At 32.8% G+C, this 22,749-nt stretch overlaps 1 protein-coding gene across 3 annotated transcripts in view; it reads left to right on the plus strand.

The window, feature by feature from the left end:
- gro (groucho) overlaps positions 1-22,749 on the plus strand; it is a 233,087-nt gene that overhangs the window by 25,317 nt on the left and 185,021 nt on the right. For 2 of the 3 annotated variants that reach the window (XM_014420128.3, XM_014420131.3), the window contains exon 1: positions 19,736-19,907. The exons of the other annotated variant lie outside the window; for it this stretch is intronic. In XM_014420128.3, the coding sequence (XP_014275614.1) occupies positions 19,872-19,907 (36 nt within the window). In that variant the 5' untranslated portion in view covers positions 19,736-19,871. Of the gene's footprint in view, positions 1-19,735; positions 19,908-22,749 lie in introns of those variants that run through there. 3 annotated transcript variants of the gene reach the window in all.

The following is a 22,749-nucleotide window of genomic DNA, read 5'->3' on the forward strand; positions in this document are numbered from 1 at the left end:
TTTTTTTATTTTAGTATGTATGAGATCATTCATCAATATTACCTATTGCCCACAACTGTGTGGCAGATTGTAATATCAACAAAAAAAAAAACAAAAAAAAAAAAAAAGTTGTAGAAACACAAGTGATATTTCGGTGATACGTTTGAACAGGTAGATTGGTTTAAGTATTTAGGTTCTACGGTAACTAGAAAAATATTTTTTTTTAATTTGGAAACCGCTTAGCCAGCGCCTTCTATCCAAAAACTTAAAAATTAGAATTTACAAAACTATTACGTGAAATATTGGGACCGAACAAGGATGAATTAACGGGAGAATTTACAAGGCCACACAACACTGAACTAAGGGAACTACATCCGGCAAATATAATTCAAGTTATAGCGGTGCCAAAGGGCGAGTCAAGTTGTATAGCTTTGTAACGAGCGGATCCCTAAAATGTTAATAAACACCGAACCGACGGGTAAACGTCTGGGGGGTAGATCGAAACGTAGGTGGGAGGATTGCGTTAAAATTAATTTAGTAGTGGGTTTGAAGGGGCATCACTGTAAAGATGTATGTACAGAGCGATTGGTGGTATTGGCATCTAACCTTCAGGTTCGTTAGACCTTCATTATTATTAGTATTTTATTTTTTTTTAAAGGCGTATATTTATTGAATGAAATAAAATGTAATAGTGCTTGTACTTACATTATTCACTCTGCCATTAGAATAAGTGTAAATCTTACAACTCACTGAAACCTCAGAACGCCTTCAACAAAATGATTGTAACGAGAAAGGTTTTTGACAATACACAAATTATTGTTTATTTTACGGTTAAACAATAGTTCAAATAAAACTGCCTTACTGCGCTGAAGTAACTGAAGACATCCAATTATTTTTTTATAAACTCTCCAAGTTGTGTCACCTGTTGGCAACAATAGACAATTAACCCTCCAGTGATTTAGAATTTCCTCTTATCGCATCTGTATTTCGGAAACGACTCGTTCCATTTTGGTCAAAGTTGGAGGTAGTGTAAAAGAGAATTTCACTAATTTTGTTTAAACTTGGCAAAATTATATTTTTTGACACGAATATGTTTAAAAAAATATTAAAATAGACTTTATTTTCAAAACTTGAAATATTGCTGTTTTTTTATCCTATATAAGAAATAGCGAGGAAGCTATGTACCTTTGTACTTGGCAGATGTTTTTCATGAAATGTGGAAGTTTTGTCTTTTTCAAATTTATTTCAGTATTTTTAAAAAATTATTTTAAAAATATTTTTTTATTAATTATTGTATTTTTTGTAGGTTTTATATATTCTTTGTCTAATGTAATCACACAACATTTTGGAAAATTTATAAATTGAATACAATTGTATTTATATAAACCCCAAATAAATAATATCTTATAAATAAAGAATTATAATAATTAAACAATAATAAAGATCAGTGGTATTCTGGACTGCAAACATAGTGAGGATATTTATAAAGAACAAAGAATTAACTTTTCTAGTCTCACCCTTGACCTAGGTCCGTGTTGCTACTATTCCTGGTAAAAGCTGAGAATAAGGAAGCTTTTATAGGTAATAACAATAATTAATAAACAATAGTTTGATTATAAGGATATACATCCATAATCATATAAAATAATAATTTTGTTAATGTAAATAATGCTTTGTTAATATTATTCATTTACATCTGCTCCTGTCAGATTCATAATAGACAATGAAAAGAACTCAACAGTACATTTTCTTTTTATTTACTTCATTTTAGTCAGCAGATCTCGCAACTATGTTCTTTTCAGTACCTCTTTGTCGTAGTCTTTGGTTCTACTTAATAATCTGGAATGATTTACCATTAAAACTGTTTTATTTAATCATCATGTAGTATTAAGAACGTAACATTCGTGGTAGGTTTTTGACGTCTTTAATTGTAAGGTTAATATATTTTCTATACATCTGTTGAGTTCTGTTGTAAATCAGCAACGCATATGTTCATAATGGTTAGCTAATTTTCTTGAGTTGTACCTTGTTTTTAACATAAAATATCATCTGAATAGTTAAAAATTTAAATTTCTTTATACTTATTCGTTTTTTCTTTGGACTATGTCATTTTCCTATCGAATAATAATCTATGAGGTATGGATTGATTACCTGTAAGAGGGTAATATTGGAGTCAGCGAAATAGAGAGGAATGGAGATCTGACTGGTCTAGCACTATACGATTTACTTTTAACAAATCGTTAATCTTAATAATAACTTTAATCTTAATCGATTCTCAAGGATTCCCTCCGTATGATAAGGAATTAAGATGAGCCTGAATCCATCAAAGGCCATTCTCATCGGTTCAAAACCCTTCATTACTATATACTACAAGAGCCCAAGAGGAGAAAAATTAAAGTTTAAAGTTATTTCACCCCAATTTTTGATTACTTGATTGAAAAATAGATATAATTACTAGTCAAAATTGATGAGTCTGCTAGTATAGGTAGGGGGTATAAAAATGGCGGCTGTTTCAAAACGTTAAAAATAATTAATTTTTTATTCGGAATTCTATATCTTTACAACTACCAACAACAATAGAAAATCTAAGAGAGCATCATTCAAAGTAGAGTAAATTTGCTAAAATGTAAGCCCTAATAGAACTATTTACGGTCAATAGTTCTCGAGATATAGCTTTTTAAAAAGCAACATTTCATAAAAATGTTGAATAGAACGTACTGAAAGATCAGTGGTTAGTGAATTTATTTTGAAAAATCTATATCTCAACCATTTGACGTATAGATATCTATCTCAAATTAAAGCTAGTTTAATGAGATATAAAGTAGTTTTCATGAAATTTGCTAAAATAAATTGATTTATAGTTCGGACAAATTTTATTTGCCAAATTTATATTCATATGTGAATATCATAAAAACTACTACCCCTAGACTACTGCTAATACTATTTTTCCAAAAATACAACATTTTATATGAACAAATAGAAATTAACATTTTGTGAGTTTATTTCCTCAATTATCATAAAAACTACTACTCCTACAAAGATAAATTACATTACATATTTTATAATAAATTTAACTAGATTTAATTTGAGTGCTAGCAGACATCTCTACGTCTTATGGTTTCTGAAATAAAGTTAAAATCAAACTTATTGTCCGAACAACTATAAATCAATTTATTTTAGCTAAATAAACTAACTACTAATCTTTCAGTATATTTTTAAGAAATGTTGGTTTTTAAAAAGCTATATTTCGAGAAATATTGGACTCGGATGGATAGCTCTTTTAGGGCTAATATTTCAGCAAATTTACTCTTCTTTAAATAATGTGCTCTTAGGTTTTCAAGTGTTGTTGGTAGTTTTTAAGATATAGCTCTGAATGAAAAATTAAGGTTTTGAAACAACCGCCATTTTTATTCCTCCTACCTATACTTGGCAGACTCATCAATTTAGGCTTGTGATTATACATAGTTTTCATTAAAGTAATCAAAAATAGGGGTGAGATAACTGTATTTTTTTCTTCCCGGCTCTTGTACTAATACCTCTACAACATATCCATCCAATTCCAAAATACCATAAAAAAAAACCTAGGAGTCATCTTGGATCAGTACCTAACATGGAGTAGCCATTTCCCAAATAACCCGAAAAACCACCTCAATCCTTAAACCATTCATGAGATTCCATGATTCATTTCCCCAAAGTACCCGTCAGCTTCTTGTATCACCCCTCATTCCCCCTTCCTTGACTACGGATGCTTAGGTTACGGAGGACTGTCTGGTAAACAAGAATTTCAGACTGAAAAGATTAATGAACTGCTCCATATGATTTGTCTTCGGCATTCCCAGACGTTTTCATATCACTCACTACTTTTCTGAGCTAAGTTGGCTATGCCAGTATTCTAGGACTATACCTTCCTGTATGATTGACCTCCTCACCCTGTGTTCATCCATCCACCTGTTAAATACAAGATCCTAACCTACCAATTTGTACATCCTTTCCATGGAATTGCTTTCTTTGGAATTCTTACTGACATATCCATTTCCTTGGTTATCAATCTTTAGTAAACTTGTAAATAGTAAATATCTATACAAGCTTCGGCACATGTTTATCTTTTGTTCATATTTTATTTATATCATTATTTTGTATAGTTTTATTTAATTTTGTTTAACATTATTTAATGCATCTAGTCAAATGTTATTGAAATTTCCTAAATTGTTATTCTTAGGGGAACATGTGTCTCAGAATAAAGATCCATTTTTCATTTCATTTCATTAACTCCTTTCGGTGAATGAGTTCTTAGTAATGGTGGCTCAGTTTTTTATTCATTAAAAATAGACTTATTAATGAAAGAAAAGAAAATTCCCAAACCTTAAACAAACAAAAATAAATTGTTACACAAATGAATGTTATAAATAGATTACATAAAATTTTAACAAATAAAACATAAAAATCAAACAATACGGATATTCGACAACCGGTTTCAATGCTCATTGGGATTCTTCTTTTTCTTCTGTCCTATTGTAAAATAAAAAGTCCTAAATGATTTAAGGTAACATTCATCTTCTACGATAACATAAAAAAAAGATCCTTTTTTTTGTTTTATGTGTGTTTACAGAATACTTAATCTTTTCCCTGAAGACCATAGACACCTATTTTTTAGTCGTTCCATATTCTGTACTGTATATTGTAATAAAATAAGCAGACTGTATTAATTAATTAATTTTTATTAAACTACTTTATTATAAAATAAAATATAAAATTATAAAATATTTTATTTTATAATAAAGTGGTTTATATGTTTTAAGGACAAAACCTTATGAACCAGATTAGCACTTTGACCGCGGAGATCTCCCCTGGAAAACCACGGTTTTTTAAATATTTTCTTTTCTTTTAATTTAATAAACATTATGTAATATTTAGCCAAATAAAGTTGAAATACCTGTTTTTAATTATGAATATGTATCTTATGATGTAGTCACCTGCGTAAGCCACTGAATCTATGTAGCAATCAGCTGATGCACGTTTTGTGTTGTTTTTTTTACTGAATTAGGAAAGTTATATCACCACATATTCTATAAAAAATTTACATAATTTGAAATAATGTAATACAATGTAGTGAGATGTATAAAAAAAATGACTGTTTTATCAAATTAAAAATTTTAATGGACTGTAAATAGTTTAGACCTATTTAAGTCTTACCAATACGTAACAATTCCTTTAGAGCATTCTCTAAGCTTGTTTAATCCCATTCGACTTCTTCAAAAAAAGCCTCAGTTTAGTTATTTGTTTCAAAGTTGTAACATGACAGCGTCCTACGAATTCCTCTTAATTTTAAGGCATTACTCGAAAAAAAAATTCACAGATGCAGAAGCAACTCGTGAAATTATTAAATATGAAGGGGAAGGTGTCCTTGACCAGCGCACTGCCCGGCGTTGGTTTAAATAGTTTAGCGGTGGAGATACGACGTTGGAAAGGAAAATGAGCTCCGGGCGAATATTAATGGATATTGATGAGGATCTAATGGAAGCTGTTGAGTTAAATCCGTCCACAAGTACTCGCGAACTTGCCAGGGAGTGTGGTGTGTCTAAAGATACTGTTAGTCGCTATCGACTCTCCATGGGGAAGGTGAAAAATAGACAGTAGATTAGTCCCTCACGAACTTACTCCTCAGTATCGTCCTCACACTTCCCATCGAACCAAAGGAAAGTTTAAAGAATTTCATGAGTTCGAAATCTTGCCTTATCCACTATATAGTCCAGACCTTAAACCATTGGATTACTACTTGTTTTGACCCATGGCCCATTTCCTTCAAGGGAAAAATTTTTATAAATTTGCTACAATTGAAATTGCGCTCCAAGAGTTTTTTGACAGCTATCCTAAAGAATGGTATCAGAGTGGGATCGAGTAATGGGCTAGCAGATTGCTAATGATGGTATATAACTATGGACTGTCCTTTGATTATTAATTGCATTTTATATCAAAGAAATAATAATACTAATATTTAGTTTGAAAAACGGTCTTTTTTTTGTACACCCCATAAATATACATATTTTGATGAAGCGTAAAAACCCTTAAATGCAGCAGAACCTTGAGCGATCGTGGCTGGTGGCAGTACAAAACACAGTTCGGGACAATCCAAGGTGAAAGGGATGTGGTAGAACTCTTCCCAGCAATCCAAACGCAAACTAGAAAAGCTACCTCTCTAGTGTTAATGCTACCCTTTTTAATTTAATAATAATAAAACTAAAATTTTTATTTTATATATATATTTCACATTTTTGTAACGTTTCGGCCTATTATATTGACCAGTTTTTCATATTCACCCTAGTCTATTTATTAAATTTTATTTTCAATCATACAACTCATTTGTGACAGTTTATACATTCTGTTTATTCCCAACTGAGATCATTTTTCCGGAGCTTTTGCATGAAGATACAAATAAAAGAAATATGTTTAACTCAGAAAGATGTGACATTTTCACATTGTGGTTTTATGGAGACTAAAAATAAGATAATTTAAACTTTGATTTTAATTTAGTAGAAGAAATCGTAGGTTTTACCATGAGATGAATGCAGAAACTTCTTAATTCATATAATTTTTAGCAATAACAATTTTTTCTTAAATAAACTTTTTATCAAATATTAATTTATTAATCCTAGAACTAAAAATACCCGCGAAAAATAACCTTAGGTGGTAGTTTTTAATAAGCAAAATTTTTAATATACTCTAAAAAATACTTTCATGTGTTTTATGTTTGTAAAAAGGATATTGACTGAGGAGAAGATGAAAATGTTGGTAAATGGATAGCCCGATACGTTATAAAAGTGCGAAATATACATATAAAATAAAAATTTTAGTTTTATTATTATTAAATAACTTTATAATACAAAGGGCAGCATTAACACTTTAGAGACGTAGCTTTTTTAGTTTGCGTTTGGATTGGTGGGAAGAGCTCTACCACATCTCTTTCACCTTGGATTGTCCCGAACCGTGTTTTGTACTGCCACCAGCCACTATCGCTCTTGGTTCTGCTGCATTTAAGGATTTTTACACTTCATCAAACTATATATTAATGGGGTGTATAAAAAAAAGTAATATAATATAAGTAAATCTATATTTAATAATATAAAAGTAAAATAATAACGAAACTGTTTTTGTTATTATTATTTATTTTTTTATTCAAAAGAAGTGAACCTATACTAGTAATAATAATAACTTTTAAAACCCCACTCCCATTGCTTTAACTCATCTCCATAGAGATTCGAACGTGATTATAAATGAATCATGATTTTTTTTTTTGTGAATCACTTGATATTACAATTCTTTGGAAGCAATTGACTCTTTGATTTGACTCATGGTATGATATACCTGCCCCAGGTGTAACTGGTTACTGATTGACCCTGGTACTTGTTTATATTTCAGTTTTCTTTTTCTATAATCACTATGTAATATAATGATGAAATTACATCCCAACACCGAATTTAATAAATTATCACTCACTAATGTTTTAATTGTTGTTTTTGAAATATTGTAAATTGTAATAGTAATGTAATATCCGAGGACAGAGGGAGCCGAAAACAAGAGGAGTTTAGCAGGGAAATATAATTGGGTCAGTCCCATTTGTTTTGCAGATTAACTGTCATCCTGTCTTGTTTATCAATTAAGCCTTGTCAAGTGTAGTTGCGAAAATGGTCAAATGGTAACGCTATTTGTTAAATCGGAAATAATATTATAGATATTTGTAAAATCTTCCATACTTAACTGTTCTTTAGCGTGACAGTAAATCAGATATACTTATTAAAATAGTTTAATTATTTATTTTTAAAAAGTCTTCGTTCCCCAACTCTGGTCCCTTTAATGTGCTAAATCATTTTCGATAAAACTCTTAAAATATGTAATGATTTCATTATGATCTGATTTGGTTAGGTGAAAACCGATCTATCGACTAAGTTTCTAATTTGAACTAGAAACCTTAGTAATATACTAAAAAAGAAAATAATACAATCCCTTCCCTAAGAATTATACGTTTCAAGATACTTATATCTGTGTACCTCTGTTAAAATTACATATTTTGGATAACACTGTATTTATACATTCATTTTTGTTAGAAATTTCATCCGATTTCTTTTTGTTTTTCGGTTGGCTCTACAGATCTACATCTTTGGCTACCCGAACCAGCCTTCTCCACGCCTGCCTTTCTTGTGCTACTGCTTTCCAGGTTGTTGTACTGTTGTCCAGACTCTTCTGCACCTTTGTTGATTCTGTCTGTCCATTCGGTTTTTGGCCTCTCATGTGGGCTCTTGCCAACTATACCGGCATTCATAGTTGTGTACAGTCGTCTCAATGGGTTACTTCGAGCCACATCTCCTGCCCATCTTAACCTCCCTTACCTTCATATCATGAGATATTGACTGACCAGTTTCTATAAGCAGTTCACAGTTAGGCTCTGATCCCACATCGCTCCTTTCTTTTTACGGAAGATTTTCTGTTCAAATCTGTCGATTCTTCTTTCTAGGGTACCTGTTAGGGCCAAGGGGTCGCAGGTCGTATATCCAGGTCTTTATCATGGCACTGTATACTCATAGTTTCAGATTTTTAGAGATTTTTCGGGATTTCAGTACTTTTGATGGAGATAAGCCCCTGTTCGGACTTGTTATACGCTGGTCTATCTCAGTCCCTTGAGCTTTTATTGATTTTACTAAGGAGCCAAGGTATTTGAAACCGAAGCGTTTTGCCATCCACGCAAACCATGTCGCTAGGTTACATTTTTCGGCCCACAATCATTTATTATGTATTATCTTTTACTTGCAAGCAGATTTCCTCTGCTTCTCTTAACAGAGCCTTTCCATGCCATCTTGTTTGCTTCCTAGGACCGCAATGTTCGTGTATTCTATTATAGTATGTTTTTGTTTTTTAGCGGAACAATGGGCTAAAATCTTGTGGACTCATACAATTATGAGCGTAACATTATTCAATATGCGATTTTGAGCGTTAAACTAAATATTTACGCATAAACTCTTGTTGAATTGGTAATTTTATACTTCCACTCATCGTATTTGAAAAAAAGTTATATTGTTATCACGTTGTACCTATTATTTAGTGAACATGTTACAGGCAGAAATTCTGCCTTTTAGAAAGATGACGATTATGTAGTTTTCCTCTATATAGATTAGCGTGGAAATGCTACTTAAAATTATTAACGAGGTAAAGAATAAAGCTTATTAGGAATAAAGATGGAGGGACTATCGGACTATAAGGACCGGCAGTTCCAATCTTCCTCAGAGGTTTCCTAACTTCCTAGTGCGGTTCGTTTCAATCAAACCTCGTATTGATTCATATTGCTACCACGGGGGAGGCATCTTACCTCTAAAATCCTGAGTTTTCGTTCTAGCTGATTTAAAGGCTTTGGTATAGGAGATGTCTATATAATATTGACAAAAATATATATAAAATGGTATATATAGATTGGTAAAACTTTCGGTTGGAACGAAATTATCTTTTTTAAGTTACTTACTAATAGACTTAATACTTAAGTCTCTAAGTAAACTAGATCTTATTAATTTTAAATATATTTGTTTTTATGTTTAGATTTTAACGAAGTTAGTTTTTTTTATCTTTCTAGTCATCCAACTTTTGCGCTAAACCAAGCAATTACCAAGCAGGTATGGATGAGCGAAACTATTTTTTAATAGTGAGAAGATAGTTTACCGTGGATAATATATAAGAGGAGAAAATGGTCGGAGGAGCGGTCACAAAATTACACAAATAAGTTGAAAAAACTATTTAATAGTGCCAAATTTTCGGTCAGAATTTCAACCCTTCATCAGGGCTAAAGAACAAAGAACAAGACAGCAACCAATGAATAAAAAAAAAAATATAGAATGATTAAAGTCAATAATTATACAGAATGAAAATTAATAAAAATAAAGTGATGAAAGAAGTGGAAAATTAAAAGTATACATAGGTAATTAAATATGTAAGTAAAATAACATAAAATAAAAATTTAAAGTTATATAATGCAAAAAAACAAATAAATATGAATATTTTAATTTAATAATAATTTGAATATTAAAGTTGTGAAAAGAAAAAACATGAGAGAAAGAAAATATATATGTAACTAATGAAATATATAATTATAATACTACAATAAAGAAGCAGAATATGAAGTTAAGTTAGACAAAACAAGTGAATAGAAAATATGACATTAATAATATATGGTGTAACATAACTAATAACATGGATAAGGAAAGAATAGAGAAGGAGAAGGGGTAAAAGAACGATGAACAATATTGAAAGATAAGAAAAAGAGAAAACAAATATTGAAAATAATTTTTTTATTGCGAAATAAATATGATATTCTTTTATTGAACTTTAGCAAACCCTTGAATTCTAACTTTGGAGAAACCGAAGAATGCATTATTTTTTTTTAACTCTTTGCTCTCCTGGGTAGGGTCTCGGGGTTTTCGAAAATCATAAAAACTGCTATAACCAACAGGATTTCATCTATCAATACTTAAAAAACTTAGAATTAGTCTAGAAGCCTAGGAAGACCAATAAAAGCGGACATACATAAACAAATCAGAGCCGAAGATATAAAATGAAACTTTTTAGGAGTCTCCTCATTCTAAAATACTTTTTCTCCCTCATAAAATTATAAAATGTAAAAAAAGGTGGAAAGAGTAAAAACTCTGTTTTCTTAATGTCGAAGTACCTTTGGTTTTGAAAAAAATATGAAGTTTTGAATGTTTTCTGTGAACCTTGGTCATCAGTTGGAAAAATAAGTATCCTCTAAGAGTCACATAAAATAATCTCTATTTTTATTTATTAATTTTTGTTCGAAAATTTATTATTTACATCGGATAATCTGACAGCTTCGTTTGTTTGAAAATTGAAAAATTCTTATTCGAGGCTGTATATGTATTCTAACTTAGTATTATTAATTAAAACTATTTTAATAGATAAATGTTTTATTAAAATTTATTTTTTATGAATGAAGAGCCTTTTCAATCAACCCGAATGTTTCACTACCGACTGAGAGTCCACTGTAATATTTCAGGGAGATTGGACTTCCCTACGATAATTAATTTTAAATTAAATTAGTGTAATTTATTTTTAAAGTTATAATTGAAGCTATAATTATAACTATAATTTGGTCTAACAAGCATTCAAAACGCGTATTATTAAAAAAAAATGTTTTTCCTCTTTAACACTTCGCAGCACTTCCTCATTCGAGAAGTAACTAATTTTCTTTCCCTTTACAATGTCTACTGACGTTTTTCCTATTTTTTATATCCCTTAAAATATAATATTCACGTTTTTATGAACGGATAACATAGACGACCAGGAAGTATAATTTTTATTCAACTCCTTCCTATATCCTTACCAAGAAGAGATAAATTTGTATAGATAAAGCGTGTGTTGCAATTGTAGAACCATTTGTGAATGTGATAATTTTTTATAAAAATATGTTTAGCTAATTCTTAAGTTTAATAAAAATTTATAATATTTAGTACTACGCCTGAAACGGCTCAATAGTAAAAGCTTGATGATTTTTAAAATTTGTGGGTGGGAGAAGTTTTCTTTAAATACTTATAAAGAATAGTACTCAAGACTATTTTTTAAAAAAATTTATATCTAATTAATTTATCTAATGTCGAAACCCTCTTTGGGCGAAGATTTAGGATCACGCACACAACTAAATGATTTTGATTGCTACAATTATGTTTTATTATGACTTTTCCAACTTCCACAAAAAATTTAATTAAAATAAATAATTATTAAACTTTGTTGGAAAAACAAAATTTAAGCATTTTTATATTTTATTTTTATATGTATATAAATAAAGATGGAATCCATTTATAAAGACCTGATAGGGACTGGACATAAAATAAGGGTTTTGGAAACGTCGCATCTGGAACCTTACAGTCAGTGAATCAGTGGTAGGTAGTTAGCAAATACATAAAAAATTAAAAAACATAACTTTATTTGAATGCTTATAAACGTATGCATATATATGCAGTCAAAGATTTACAAAGGGGCATTTACCCAGTGTATGAAAAATAATTATCACTAGTTATTGATTGCAAGAACTTCCTTAAACCAAAATTAGAAAAAGTAATATAATATAAATGGTTTTAAATAATAAAGTTATTTAAAATTTATTTATTACATTTTAAAAGTGGTATAATTGAGAGAAATTCTCACCTAAAAAGATTCTAATAATAACGATGTTCTGCTAAATTATGACTTGGACTTGATTGTTTGAGGCCTTTCGGGTCTTATATCCAAAGAGTTTATATTGATGATAGTAGCATCAAGTTAGGTTTGAAACAGAAGAAAATTAAGCATTAGTGTACTTCCCTTTATTAGTGTTGTTAATATTCTCTCAATGTCTGTCAAAAGAAAAAATAAATAGTACAGGATCCAATTTTGTTATTAATAATATGAATGTAAATAATGATAATAATATCGTGGGCCTTGACAAATAATCCCTTGGCTGTTTAAGATGGATGTCGCTCGTTGTGCTCTGGCATCGATCCTTGTCATTAATCATTTCTCATAACATCATCAATGCTTCATCAGAATACTGTTCAACTCTTACTTATACAACCTGGATCTGACTTCATACAACTTTAATGTATCCAATAACTGTTGCCTTGTCACTCGACGTTGGTGCTTCAGATTGACGCATCACCAATTCCACCATCCTGGGATTCCATGTCGGGGTTTGATGTGGACCTGTTTACATAGGAAAGATGTCTAGTTTGTTCCCACCTGCAATATATTATTTGATAAGGCTATTTACGTTTTAATGTGTACCGGTTAGGTTTCGGCCAAAGAGAGGGAAAAAGATTAAAATAAATGTAAAGAAATGGGTAAAGTAGGGTAAGACGCCATAAATCGTAAAATTTGTTTTTTCTTAAATAGTTAGATACTGACACTTGCACTGTATACTAATACTTTCATAAACATGAATAGGTTTGGATAGGTAGTCACCAAATTTTATAGGACTCAGAGATTATTTAGTATGTCATTATATAATATTGGTCTTCTTAGGAAAGGGTTTCCCGAATCAGAATCACCGAGCTTCCACTGTTAACAATGTCCAAGTAATTTGTTTTTTACTATCAGTATAATGCAATATTTTTTTTTCTGGATCAAAGAAACAAGCATTTACAAACATATACAATAGAAAAATGATATATACATATACCGTTTGATTATCTTGTTTTGCCGGGATGGCGTTATAAGAATAGTTGCCGGGTCTGCTGAAGGTGGTTCTCATTTCTTCCCAGATGGCCGCATGATCGACTCTCTCTGAAATTCTATTAGGGACTCCATAAAATTGAAACCAAGTTCGTAAAGCTGTTAGCACCGCAGATTTATCCTGCACAGGGTCGGCCATAGCCACCTTGCTTAATAGGTCGATTATTGTTATCCATCTATACCCTTTCCACCTGAAGGAATCAGGTGTCGGTGTTTCTTCTTGCCTAGCTCGGGGTGGATGCTGGTCGTACATCATGTTTAGAAAATTGCACAACTCCCTTCTGGGCTACAAATCGACTTCTGTATGGTGTGCTTCATGACTCCTTTAACTTTCTAATCCACTGCAAAGAGCGATGATCTGTATTAACCCGGAACCGCCTTCCAAACACGTAAGGTCGAATGTGGTCTACTACCCACACAATCCTCACAAGTTCCCTTTCTTGGGCACTATAACGAGCTCCGCTTCCGTCAGGCGTCTGCTACAGGGCGATCTCTACCTGTGCCTTCTTGCGACAATACTGCTTCCTGGGCGTCCGTAGTGAGGGTGAATGGCTCCCGAAAATCTGAAAATGCCTGGACCGGTTCTCTCTACAAGTGCTCCATGCATTTGTACATTTGTGTGTATAGTTATTATCAGTTTGCTACCTTTCTTGAGAAGGTTATGGGAACCAATTACTGCGTTATTTCTGGTACAAACCGGCGGTAAGCATAACAGCCGTCTGATCCCTTTGATATCTTTTGGCATTGCCGTCCTCTGTAAGGCTACCGAGCATCAGGTTTTACGCCTATATTCGAAATCGTATGTCCCAAAAGCTTATCTCTTCTGGCCCAGTACCAATTTTTCGGGGGAGGGTTTCAGTCCGAACTCCCTTACACTTTGAAAACCCTGTTTCAAATGGTGCACGTGCTCAGTCTCGATTTTGCTAAATACTAACAGGTCGTCCAAGTATCTGGCATACAGATTCATCTAGTACCCTCAAAAACTCGTCCATTATCCTTTGGGAAGTGATAGGCGCATTTTTCAGGCCGAATGGCATCCGAGTGAACTCGTAGTGGCCTCTTTCAAAAGTAAAAGAGGTCTTGTGTTGGTCTCTGTGGTGCATGTTAATCTGGCAATATCCTGCCTTGAAATCTGGAGTGCTAAAAATTTTTTCCCCACCCAGCCTGTTGAGAATATCATCGAACCGTGATATTGGGTACTTTTCGTCTACCGTATTCTCATTTACTTTTCAATAATCAACCACTTCTCTGCATTTTTCTTCGTTTTCACCTCGTGTGCTTTTCTTCCTGACCTCCCAAAGCGGACTAAGAGACGTACTATCGACAATGATCCCCTGCCTCCTCAGATTATCAAGTTCTTCTCAAATGTGCAGCCGGAGTGCTTGGGGGTATCGCCTTTCCTTTACGTACATTACCCTATCCTGTTTCAAAGGAATCTCGTGCTCTGTCTTACCCATTGTTCCGAGGACCTCCCCATCCTTGGAAAAAACATCATCGTACTTGTTTAAAATTATTTCACTCCAGTCCCTTGCCTGCTTAATGCTCCTATGTATACTCCTCCGTCTCCTAAGATCCTTTAGCAGCTGTATCTTTATCATCATTATCTGTATCTTATTCCTATCCTAATATCCCATTTGCTCTTGGTAATCCTCATTTTAGCACCCAATTTTCCCAATAGATCACCTCCAATAATCATTCGATATTAACGGGGCATCCTGTCTATTACATGCACCACCAAGCTATCTCCCTTTTCTCCCCATCTACACAATCCCATCTCTGCTTCCCCTACCACTGTACAGGGCCTACCTAGGGTAACTAGACGGCATTGACATACCCAGACACGGAGCGAACCTCTCTCACCACTCAGCTTCTCTGTCCACGATGGTATTGTGGCTCCCTATATCTACGAAGCACCATATTCCCTCCTTTTACCCGGATGATTGGCAGGCCGTCGTACTCTCTCCTCACATTGTTATTCACTAATGTGCGGTTGCCTCTCTGCTGATACGCAACTCATATCTCCTACCTGGTTCTTCTGTTTTCCTCGGTAGGTTTCAATAAGTTGCTCCTTCTCCTCTTCCCAGATCCTATTCTTCTGGTTCAGTCTCTGAGACATCCGACACTTCCGTTAAATCGCTTGCGGGTTCGTTTCTCTTCTGAGCTGCTCTTCTCCATCTCAGAATCTGGGTGTTAACCTCCATCAGTTCCACCTGGGCCAATCTCTGCCTTGGAGTACATTGGGACATTTTCTCGCAATGTGTCTCGTTTCCGCACTCGAAAAACTGAGTTAGGGGACACTGGGCCACCAGGTGCCCAATTTTGCCGCATCCGTGACACTTGCGGTCTTCTTGGCGGCTACTGTTGCGGGGCTTTGCTTGACATGGTATTCTGTCTCTATTCGGCGTTTTCTCCCTACCGCTGTCTTGTAGACGCTTAAAATTTGATAGAAAGATACACAAGTTTTTTGTGTAAAAAGAAAAATGTAAAAAATCTATTCTGTAATGTGGTATTTTTGTTCTTGAGGTAGGCTGACCACACACTCAGACCATTTTGCGAAATTCGTTATTTGGACCCAGTGAACTTTAAAACGTGTTTTTCTGTTGAAAACTGGAATTCGAAATATTTCACTAGCACAATACTTCCCATAATATATATTGTTGATGAAGGTTAGTGAAGGTAAAACGCAGTTAAAATAGAAATCTATTTTTTTTTATTTAAATTTACAACTGTCTATTGTGATACCTTCTGTAAACTTTATCTCAGTTATAATGGAGTGATCCAGGCGTGAAGAGAAACTTCCCATTGGTAGCACTCTAATGACGTTTTTACATTAGCTCGTAGGCGTCTTCTTTTCATGTGCCTAGGAGGATTGTCAGGAATATTAGAGGAAGCAATGTTAGAAACTATTAGGCTTGCGTGGTTAGGGAGTTTATAATGCAATGAATGATATCTGGTTTGGGCTAGATCGGTTACATGTGGATCTTAAGGTCTTTATATACGATTTTATTTGTGACTAAGTAAGGAGTATTAAGGATTTTGGATTGTAAGGATTGGATACGAGAGGAATTTGAAGTTTTAGTGGAGCCCCAAAGCTCAACTCCGTTCGTCTAGATTAGTCTTATTACAGTCATGTAGATCATTGTTATGAATTGGAAGTTTTAGAACAGTTGTCCATTATGTGCTGTAGTAGTCGAAATTGACGTGCAGTTTCCTGTCTTTTCAGTCTTGTGTGAGGATTGAAGGTTAATCATTAAAATCTGATTTGATACTTAGAAGTTAAAAACTAACTTACTAACCTATTGTGACAAATATTCCCCGAAGTATTTTTTACCACTTTAAGCTACAAAGTTGTTATGACCAACCTTCACGATATGTGAAATAGAAATGTGAACTTTGTTTATGTAAAATGACTCATATCAAGCTTAAAGAATATTTTTCATTTTATTTATTTGAAACAATAATTTCCTATTGTCATTACGCGGACCTTCTTAGTGTAACATGGTTTAGAACATCTCGTACATACATTATAAAAGCCCAACGTTAGAAATTTATTGGTTGTAACACTATTATACTAAAGAATAGCCATGGCTCAAATATCAAACCAAACCGATTGACACAATAGGTGATCTACCGACTTGTGTATCAGGAGACCATTTTGGCGAACCCTGCTTCCATAAAGTGAGACCCTGGACTTTCAATAGAGGGGAAACTTATCGGTTCAAAGTAAATACTGACCATATCATTTAATACTCGTTTAAGAAACATTATTCCCTGAACCTTCATGGTTCAACTGGTATAGTATTTATTACCTGTCCAACTAGAAATGTTAAAATGTTAACCTAGTTTGGCCTTAAAACTATTTTTAACTAGAACTCAGTGTACCTGTGAGTGATTTGTCCTTCTCTTAAGGTTGAGTCGTTGGCAGTCGGATATTACACTTTCACTAGAACTATTTGTGCTGTATAATAATGTGTGTCCCTACGTGAGTTCAGTGCTTTGTGAGGAAGCACGGTTTTTAGAACAACGGTCATACAAGGAAGTGACTTTTTTAAGATCGCGGTCAACTGCCATATTTTTTTCCAATTATGCGTACCTTATGAGGCTCGATGTACCTCAGGATGGCTTCAAACCCCCAGGGTTGACTCATGACTACAGTGTAACAGATTAGATTAGATTTTTATTCAGGGCGATCAACATCTAGGTTATTACATCCTTTTTACTTTATTTATCTTCTTGTCTTTGATATTTGATAGTTGAATATTTCATTTTTACACTGGTCGATATTGGTGGATTATATTTTAGTTTAAAGTTGAGTTTCAGAAATTTTATTATTTTGTCTATGGATTCTGCTGAGTCTTTAAGGGCCAATTCTCTTGTACGAGAAATTTTATTATTTTCGAAGGCTTGACGAAATGATGAACATTCTTCAATTATATGCTTCATCGATATTTAATGGGGACTGACAGGTTTGGCATATAGGTTGATCCTCTTTTGTGATTAAGTGGAGGTGTGTTAAGTTGGAATGTCCTATTCTTACTCTTGCAACAACCACTTCTTCTCTTCTGTCTCCCCTTATGGCACTTGTCCACTTTTGTGTGTTTTTTTTTAACATTTCTTAGTTTATTGGTGAGTGGGTTGACGCACATTGAATCCCAATTTTTTCGGATTATGTTCCTTAAAAATGCCTTTATGTCTTTCGGCTCGTAAATTTGGAGTGGCGTAACAGAAAATAAGGATCTGTCCACCCGGATTCGAACCCAGGGCCTTGGAGTTAGTGGCATTGTGCCTTACCTCAGTGCCACCGCACTCCCTATTTGTTCAGTATGCATTATTATAATTAGTTTTATAAAGGGTTTTAAGGGTTATGTGTCGTAAATATGAATTGATGGTCTCAAAACAAGAAAAAAATCCCCTATGGAGGTATTTACGTTAACGCTTTATTTAAGAAATATATCTAAGGATTTTCGTTGTTATGAATTATTTAGGTTATTATAAATAAATTAATATGTGTTCCAAAAACTTCAATAATTAAATGTAAACATTAACGTTCATATTACATGTTGTTTAAATGATTACTTTAGCATTAAGGACAGGATCGACATCTTTATTCCGCAGTAGCTCTGAATATAATTTTTTTGTTTTGTGAGTTTTAATCCATATTTTCAGTTAGGAGACATAACCATAAAACACCCTGTATAATACATCTACTCTAGGACCGAGGGGTCTGAGCTGCTTGCAATAATGAAAGCTGAGCAACGTTGAGTGTGGTCAGTACTTGGATGGGTGGTGACTACGCTGTCCTCATCGGAGGAATAAGGAGGTATGCGACTCCTATATCTGACATAGATCGTGGGTCTCCTGTTTGAAGGTTGGATTTAGGGCATATAACTCTCACGTCAAAAACACCTCTGAAGATAGAATTATTATTTATTTATGAACGTTTTGGAATCATGAAATGTCCGGAGCTTATACAGACAGCATAGCAATAACAGTCATACGAGAGTTAAGATGGCCAGAGGGTGGTGGAATCAGTTTTAATCTTCTATTACAGACAAAATGCCACAATAAAACATCTGGCACTGGATTTATATTGCGAGGAAATCTAGAACGCTGATTAACGGGAGGATTAATATATTACGAAATAGTGATCGTTGGTTTATACAAGATTATTGACGTATATGGATTAACTATAGATAAAGAAGAGATGAAGGATGATATCTACGATTAGTTATTAGTGAAATTATGAGTCAATCTGATTATTTGATATGAGATGACGGTAGGGGGTACGGTCAGTTAAGAACACAAATAAGTAAAACTCATTTATTACTGCCTACGTATCGGTCAGAATTTCAGGGGCTCAGGGCTAAGAACAAAAATGCACGATAGCAACCATAATGATTAAAAGGAAGTACAAAATAACAAGACCGAACCACTAACCATCTTAATATTCGTGGTCAACATGCAACTTGTGAGTTATTACTGATTATTTTATTTATTTGGATAAGTGGTGTTTTTTATATTTTATTCGAATTCTGTGAATTACTTCTGGTACTAGGTCAACAGTGGATACTATACGAACGAATAGGCGTGTCTAATTTTTAACTGAAAAAAAAAATGAACAAAAGAAAAAACTATTATAAAAATCTATATTTAAATAGTGGGTAGTGTAAACAAGATTGTAAGCGTTGTTTTTGTTGGTATGAGTTATTAAGGCTGAGATTTCGGATCTATGCGACTCGGACGCGATCCCGAAGGCCTTTTCTAATGTATGCTAATAGGGAGGGGGGGAGTGTGGGAGGTGTACTGTTGTTTGGAGCGAGCGAGAGCGCATGCCCGCTCGTCCGTGTGAGAGAGAGGGCAGATGTGCGGCTCCACGTGGAGCTCTCGTCCAATCACGTCCCCCCTCTCGTCAGGCTCGTCATCTCATTGGCCCTCCGTACGGGTGACGTTTCTTTCTCTCCGACCACGTGGGCTATTACACCATTAGGGAGGAAAGTATCGGGCGGGTTGGTAGTGCTCGGCTTGTCGAGGAGGTGAATCCATGGCTCCAGCCGGTTTGTGTTGTGTGTACAGTGACCCCCGATTCCAGTGAATGTTCCAGCCTCAGATCTCTTACACCAAGTTCTGGAAAAATGTACTCGGCCCCCACGAGGCATCCGGCTTCAGCTGTGAGTACTCTAGACTTATTATTATTCATTATGTTTGTTGAAGCGTTCGTTACGACATTTAATAGCCTAACATTGTAGATTGCATTCATAGCACCTATTAGTGTGTTCTTTTCTTTTTCTCTATTTTTTTTCTTGCCTAATTAACATAAATCACATCAAAACAGACACCTAACCTTACCACATTACAAGAAATGAAAACACCACCATAACAAACATTGTTTCTCAATGCAGCTGCTCAAAACCAAATGTACATAAACAATTACAAAAATGGCTCTTCTACACTAATGTAATGACTACTATAAACATGATAATTATTTAACTATTTTAATTCAAATCTTGAACAAAAACCCAAATTTAATTAATGTAGAATGGTAAAAATATGTTAGTATTGAATTCGAAGTCTGAACTCAACTACCATATGATCAGATAATGTTTACATTCCAACGAAATACTATAATTCGTAATAATTAATCATCCAATCATTATAACACTAATTTTATAATATTACCATTCCGATCTTCTTTCCTTTACTAAAATCCCCTTAGTTAAAGGCTGTATATTAGATTTTCATTTTATGTTTGGTACTTATTATAACACACTCCACTTAACATAATATTTATTTAACCTTACACCCTTAATATATAATGCTACATTAATTCCAAACATGACAACTTTTTAGTTTAACTCAAAAGCGATTTCAATAAACAATGACAAAAATAACCCTCCTACAGAAATATTATTCTAATAACTACAATAACCATTGTAATTGTTCAACTATCCTAACTTTTACCTTTAGCATAAACCCAAATTTGATTTATAATTGATAAAATGTGTTATAATAGAATTCAAATTCAAAAACTCAAACTTATTACCATATGATCTGGTAATGTTTACATTCCAACGAAATCCTAAAATTCATTATCCAAACATTGCAACACTATTGTTTAACTTAGCATTCACACTTTTTTTTTTGTTTTATTTAAATTCAAATTCAAATAAAGGCTGAAAATTAGTTGTTTTTTTTGTATTATCTGCTAAACATAACACACCCCACTTCAAAACTGACTTAACCTTACCACCTTAATATATAATGCTTCATCAAATTCCAAACATTACAACTTTTTACTTTAACACAACTACTGATAAGCAAGTATACATCAACAATTACAAAAATGTTTCCTTTAGTCCTACATTTATGTATTACCTGCTGTAAACATGTTAATTGTTTCACTATTTCAACTTACACCTACAGAAACCAAAATTTAACCTAGAGTGGTCAAAATATGTTAACACAATTCGAATCATGAAATCAACTACCATATGATCAGGTAATGTTTACATTCCAACGAAATTCTAAAATTCATTATCATCCATAATCCAATGATTGTAATGCTAATTTATAACATTAGCATAACAACTTTTTACTGAAATTCACTTAAATTAAAGTTTGACCAATAGATTTGTTTTTATGTTTTATCTGCTTAATATAAGACTCCATCCTTCAAAGCATACATAACCTAACAACCTTAATTTATAATGCTACATCAATTTTAAACATTACAACACTTTGACTTGCCCTTATTGGCACAGCTACCCATAGGCATATAAAAAAAACAATCATTGTTTACATTAAATTAACATGACTATAGTATAATTATACGAACTTATAATTAAACTAAATCTGAAATTAAAATTATTTTGGTACTAAAAGTTAATATTGAATTAAAATTATGAAATACATTTTTGTTATTTAATTTTTATTTGCTAACGCTTCGAAACTGACCTAACCTTACAACTCTATGGTCAGAAGACTATTCTTCACCAATTCTAAACCTTACAACGTTTTAATTTGTTTTTCATAAGATAACACCTCTAAAGCAAATGATTATAAACAACTATGTTAACAAGAACCTAAACTTACGTTTCCTAATGTTGTAACGTTGAATTCGAATTATGAACTGATCTTACTACTATTTGATGTGTAATTTGATTATTCGATTTGTACACTATTTATTATTTAATATTTTTTTTTTATCTTAATAAAAGGTCATCTTGTTAAAATTGGATATTGAATCATTTTTTTAAATTTATTTATTTATTTTTTACTAAAAGATGTCCTTTAAATTATATTTTCACTCATCATTAAAAAGCCAAAAATTAAAAGGTAGGATTAGTATTTTTTTTTTTAAATAAGTTTTTCAATATTTTTTTTTTTATCTTCTTGTTTGTTACCACACCTTACATCAAAACTGATCTAACATGACAACTCTATGGTCAGAAAATTATGCTTCATCAATCCCAATCCTTATAAAGTTTTTTGTTTTTCTTAACAACTTAAAAGCTAATAGAAATAAACAACTATAAAAATGCATTCTCTAGCCATTCATTAATTTCTAGTCATTCAACAACAACCCTAATGTTGTGATGCTTAATTCGAGTTGTGGATGGAGCTTACTTCAAAATCTTAAAACTTATCATGAAAAATCCAAACATTGGTACACTAATTAGCTAATTAACAAAACGCTAATGTTTGACGTATTAATGATAAAACAAATTTATAAATAACGTTATATCATTCCACCTATTATATGAACATTTTTTTGTTTGTTTCATGAGGACACTCGAACTTTTGCTGTTTGATCATGTAATGTTTTCATTCTGACGAAATCTCAAACTTCTTTTGATTAACAATATAGAAATGAGATCACCGTAATGAATGGCCTTAGCATTTTTTCAGTTGTCCTTTCTTTTAAAACATTTTTTTTCTTTCCAATAACTAGAAGTTTTCATGTAAAACTGAGCACATATTTTTTTTCTTTTAATTTGCACAAAGCATACCTCA

The sequence above is a fragment of the Halyomorpha halys genome, unplaced genomic scaffold, assembly GCF_000696795.3.
Source record: "Halyomorpha halys isolate HHAL.00 unplaced genomic scaffold, Hhal_1.1 Scaffold261.1, whole genome shotgun sequence".
Taxonomy (NCBI): domain Eukaryota; kingdom Metazoa; phylum Arthropoda; class Insecta; order Hemiptera; family Pentatomidae; genus Halyomorpha; species Halyomorpha halys.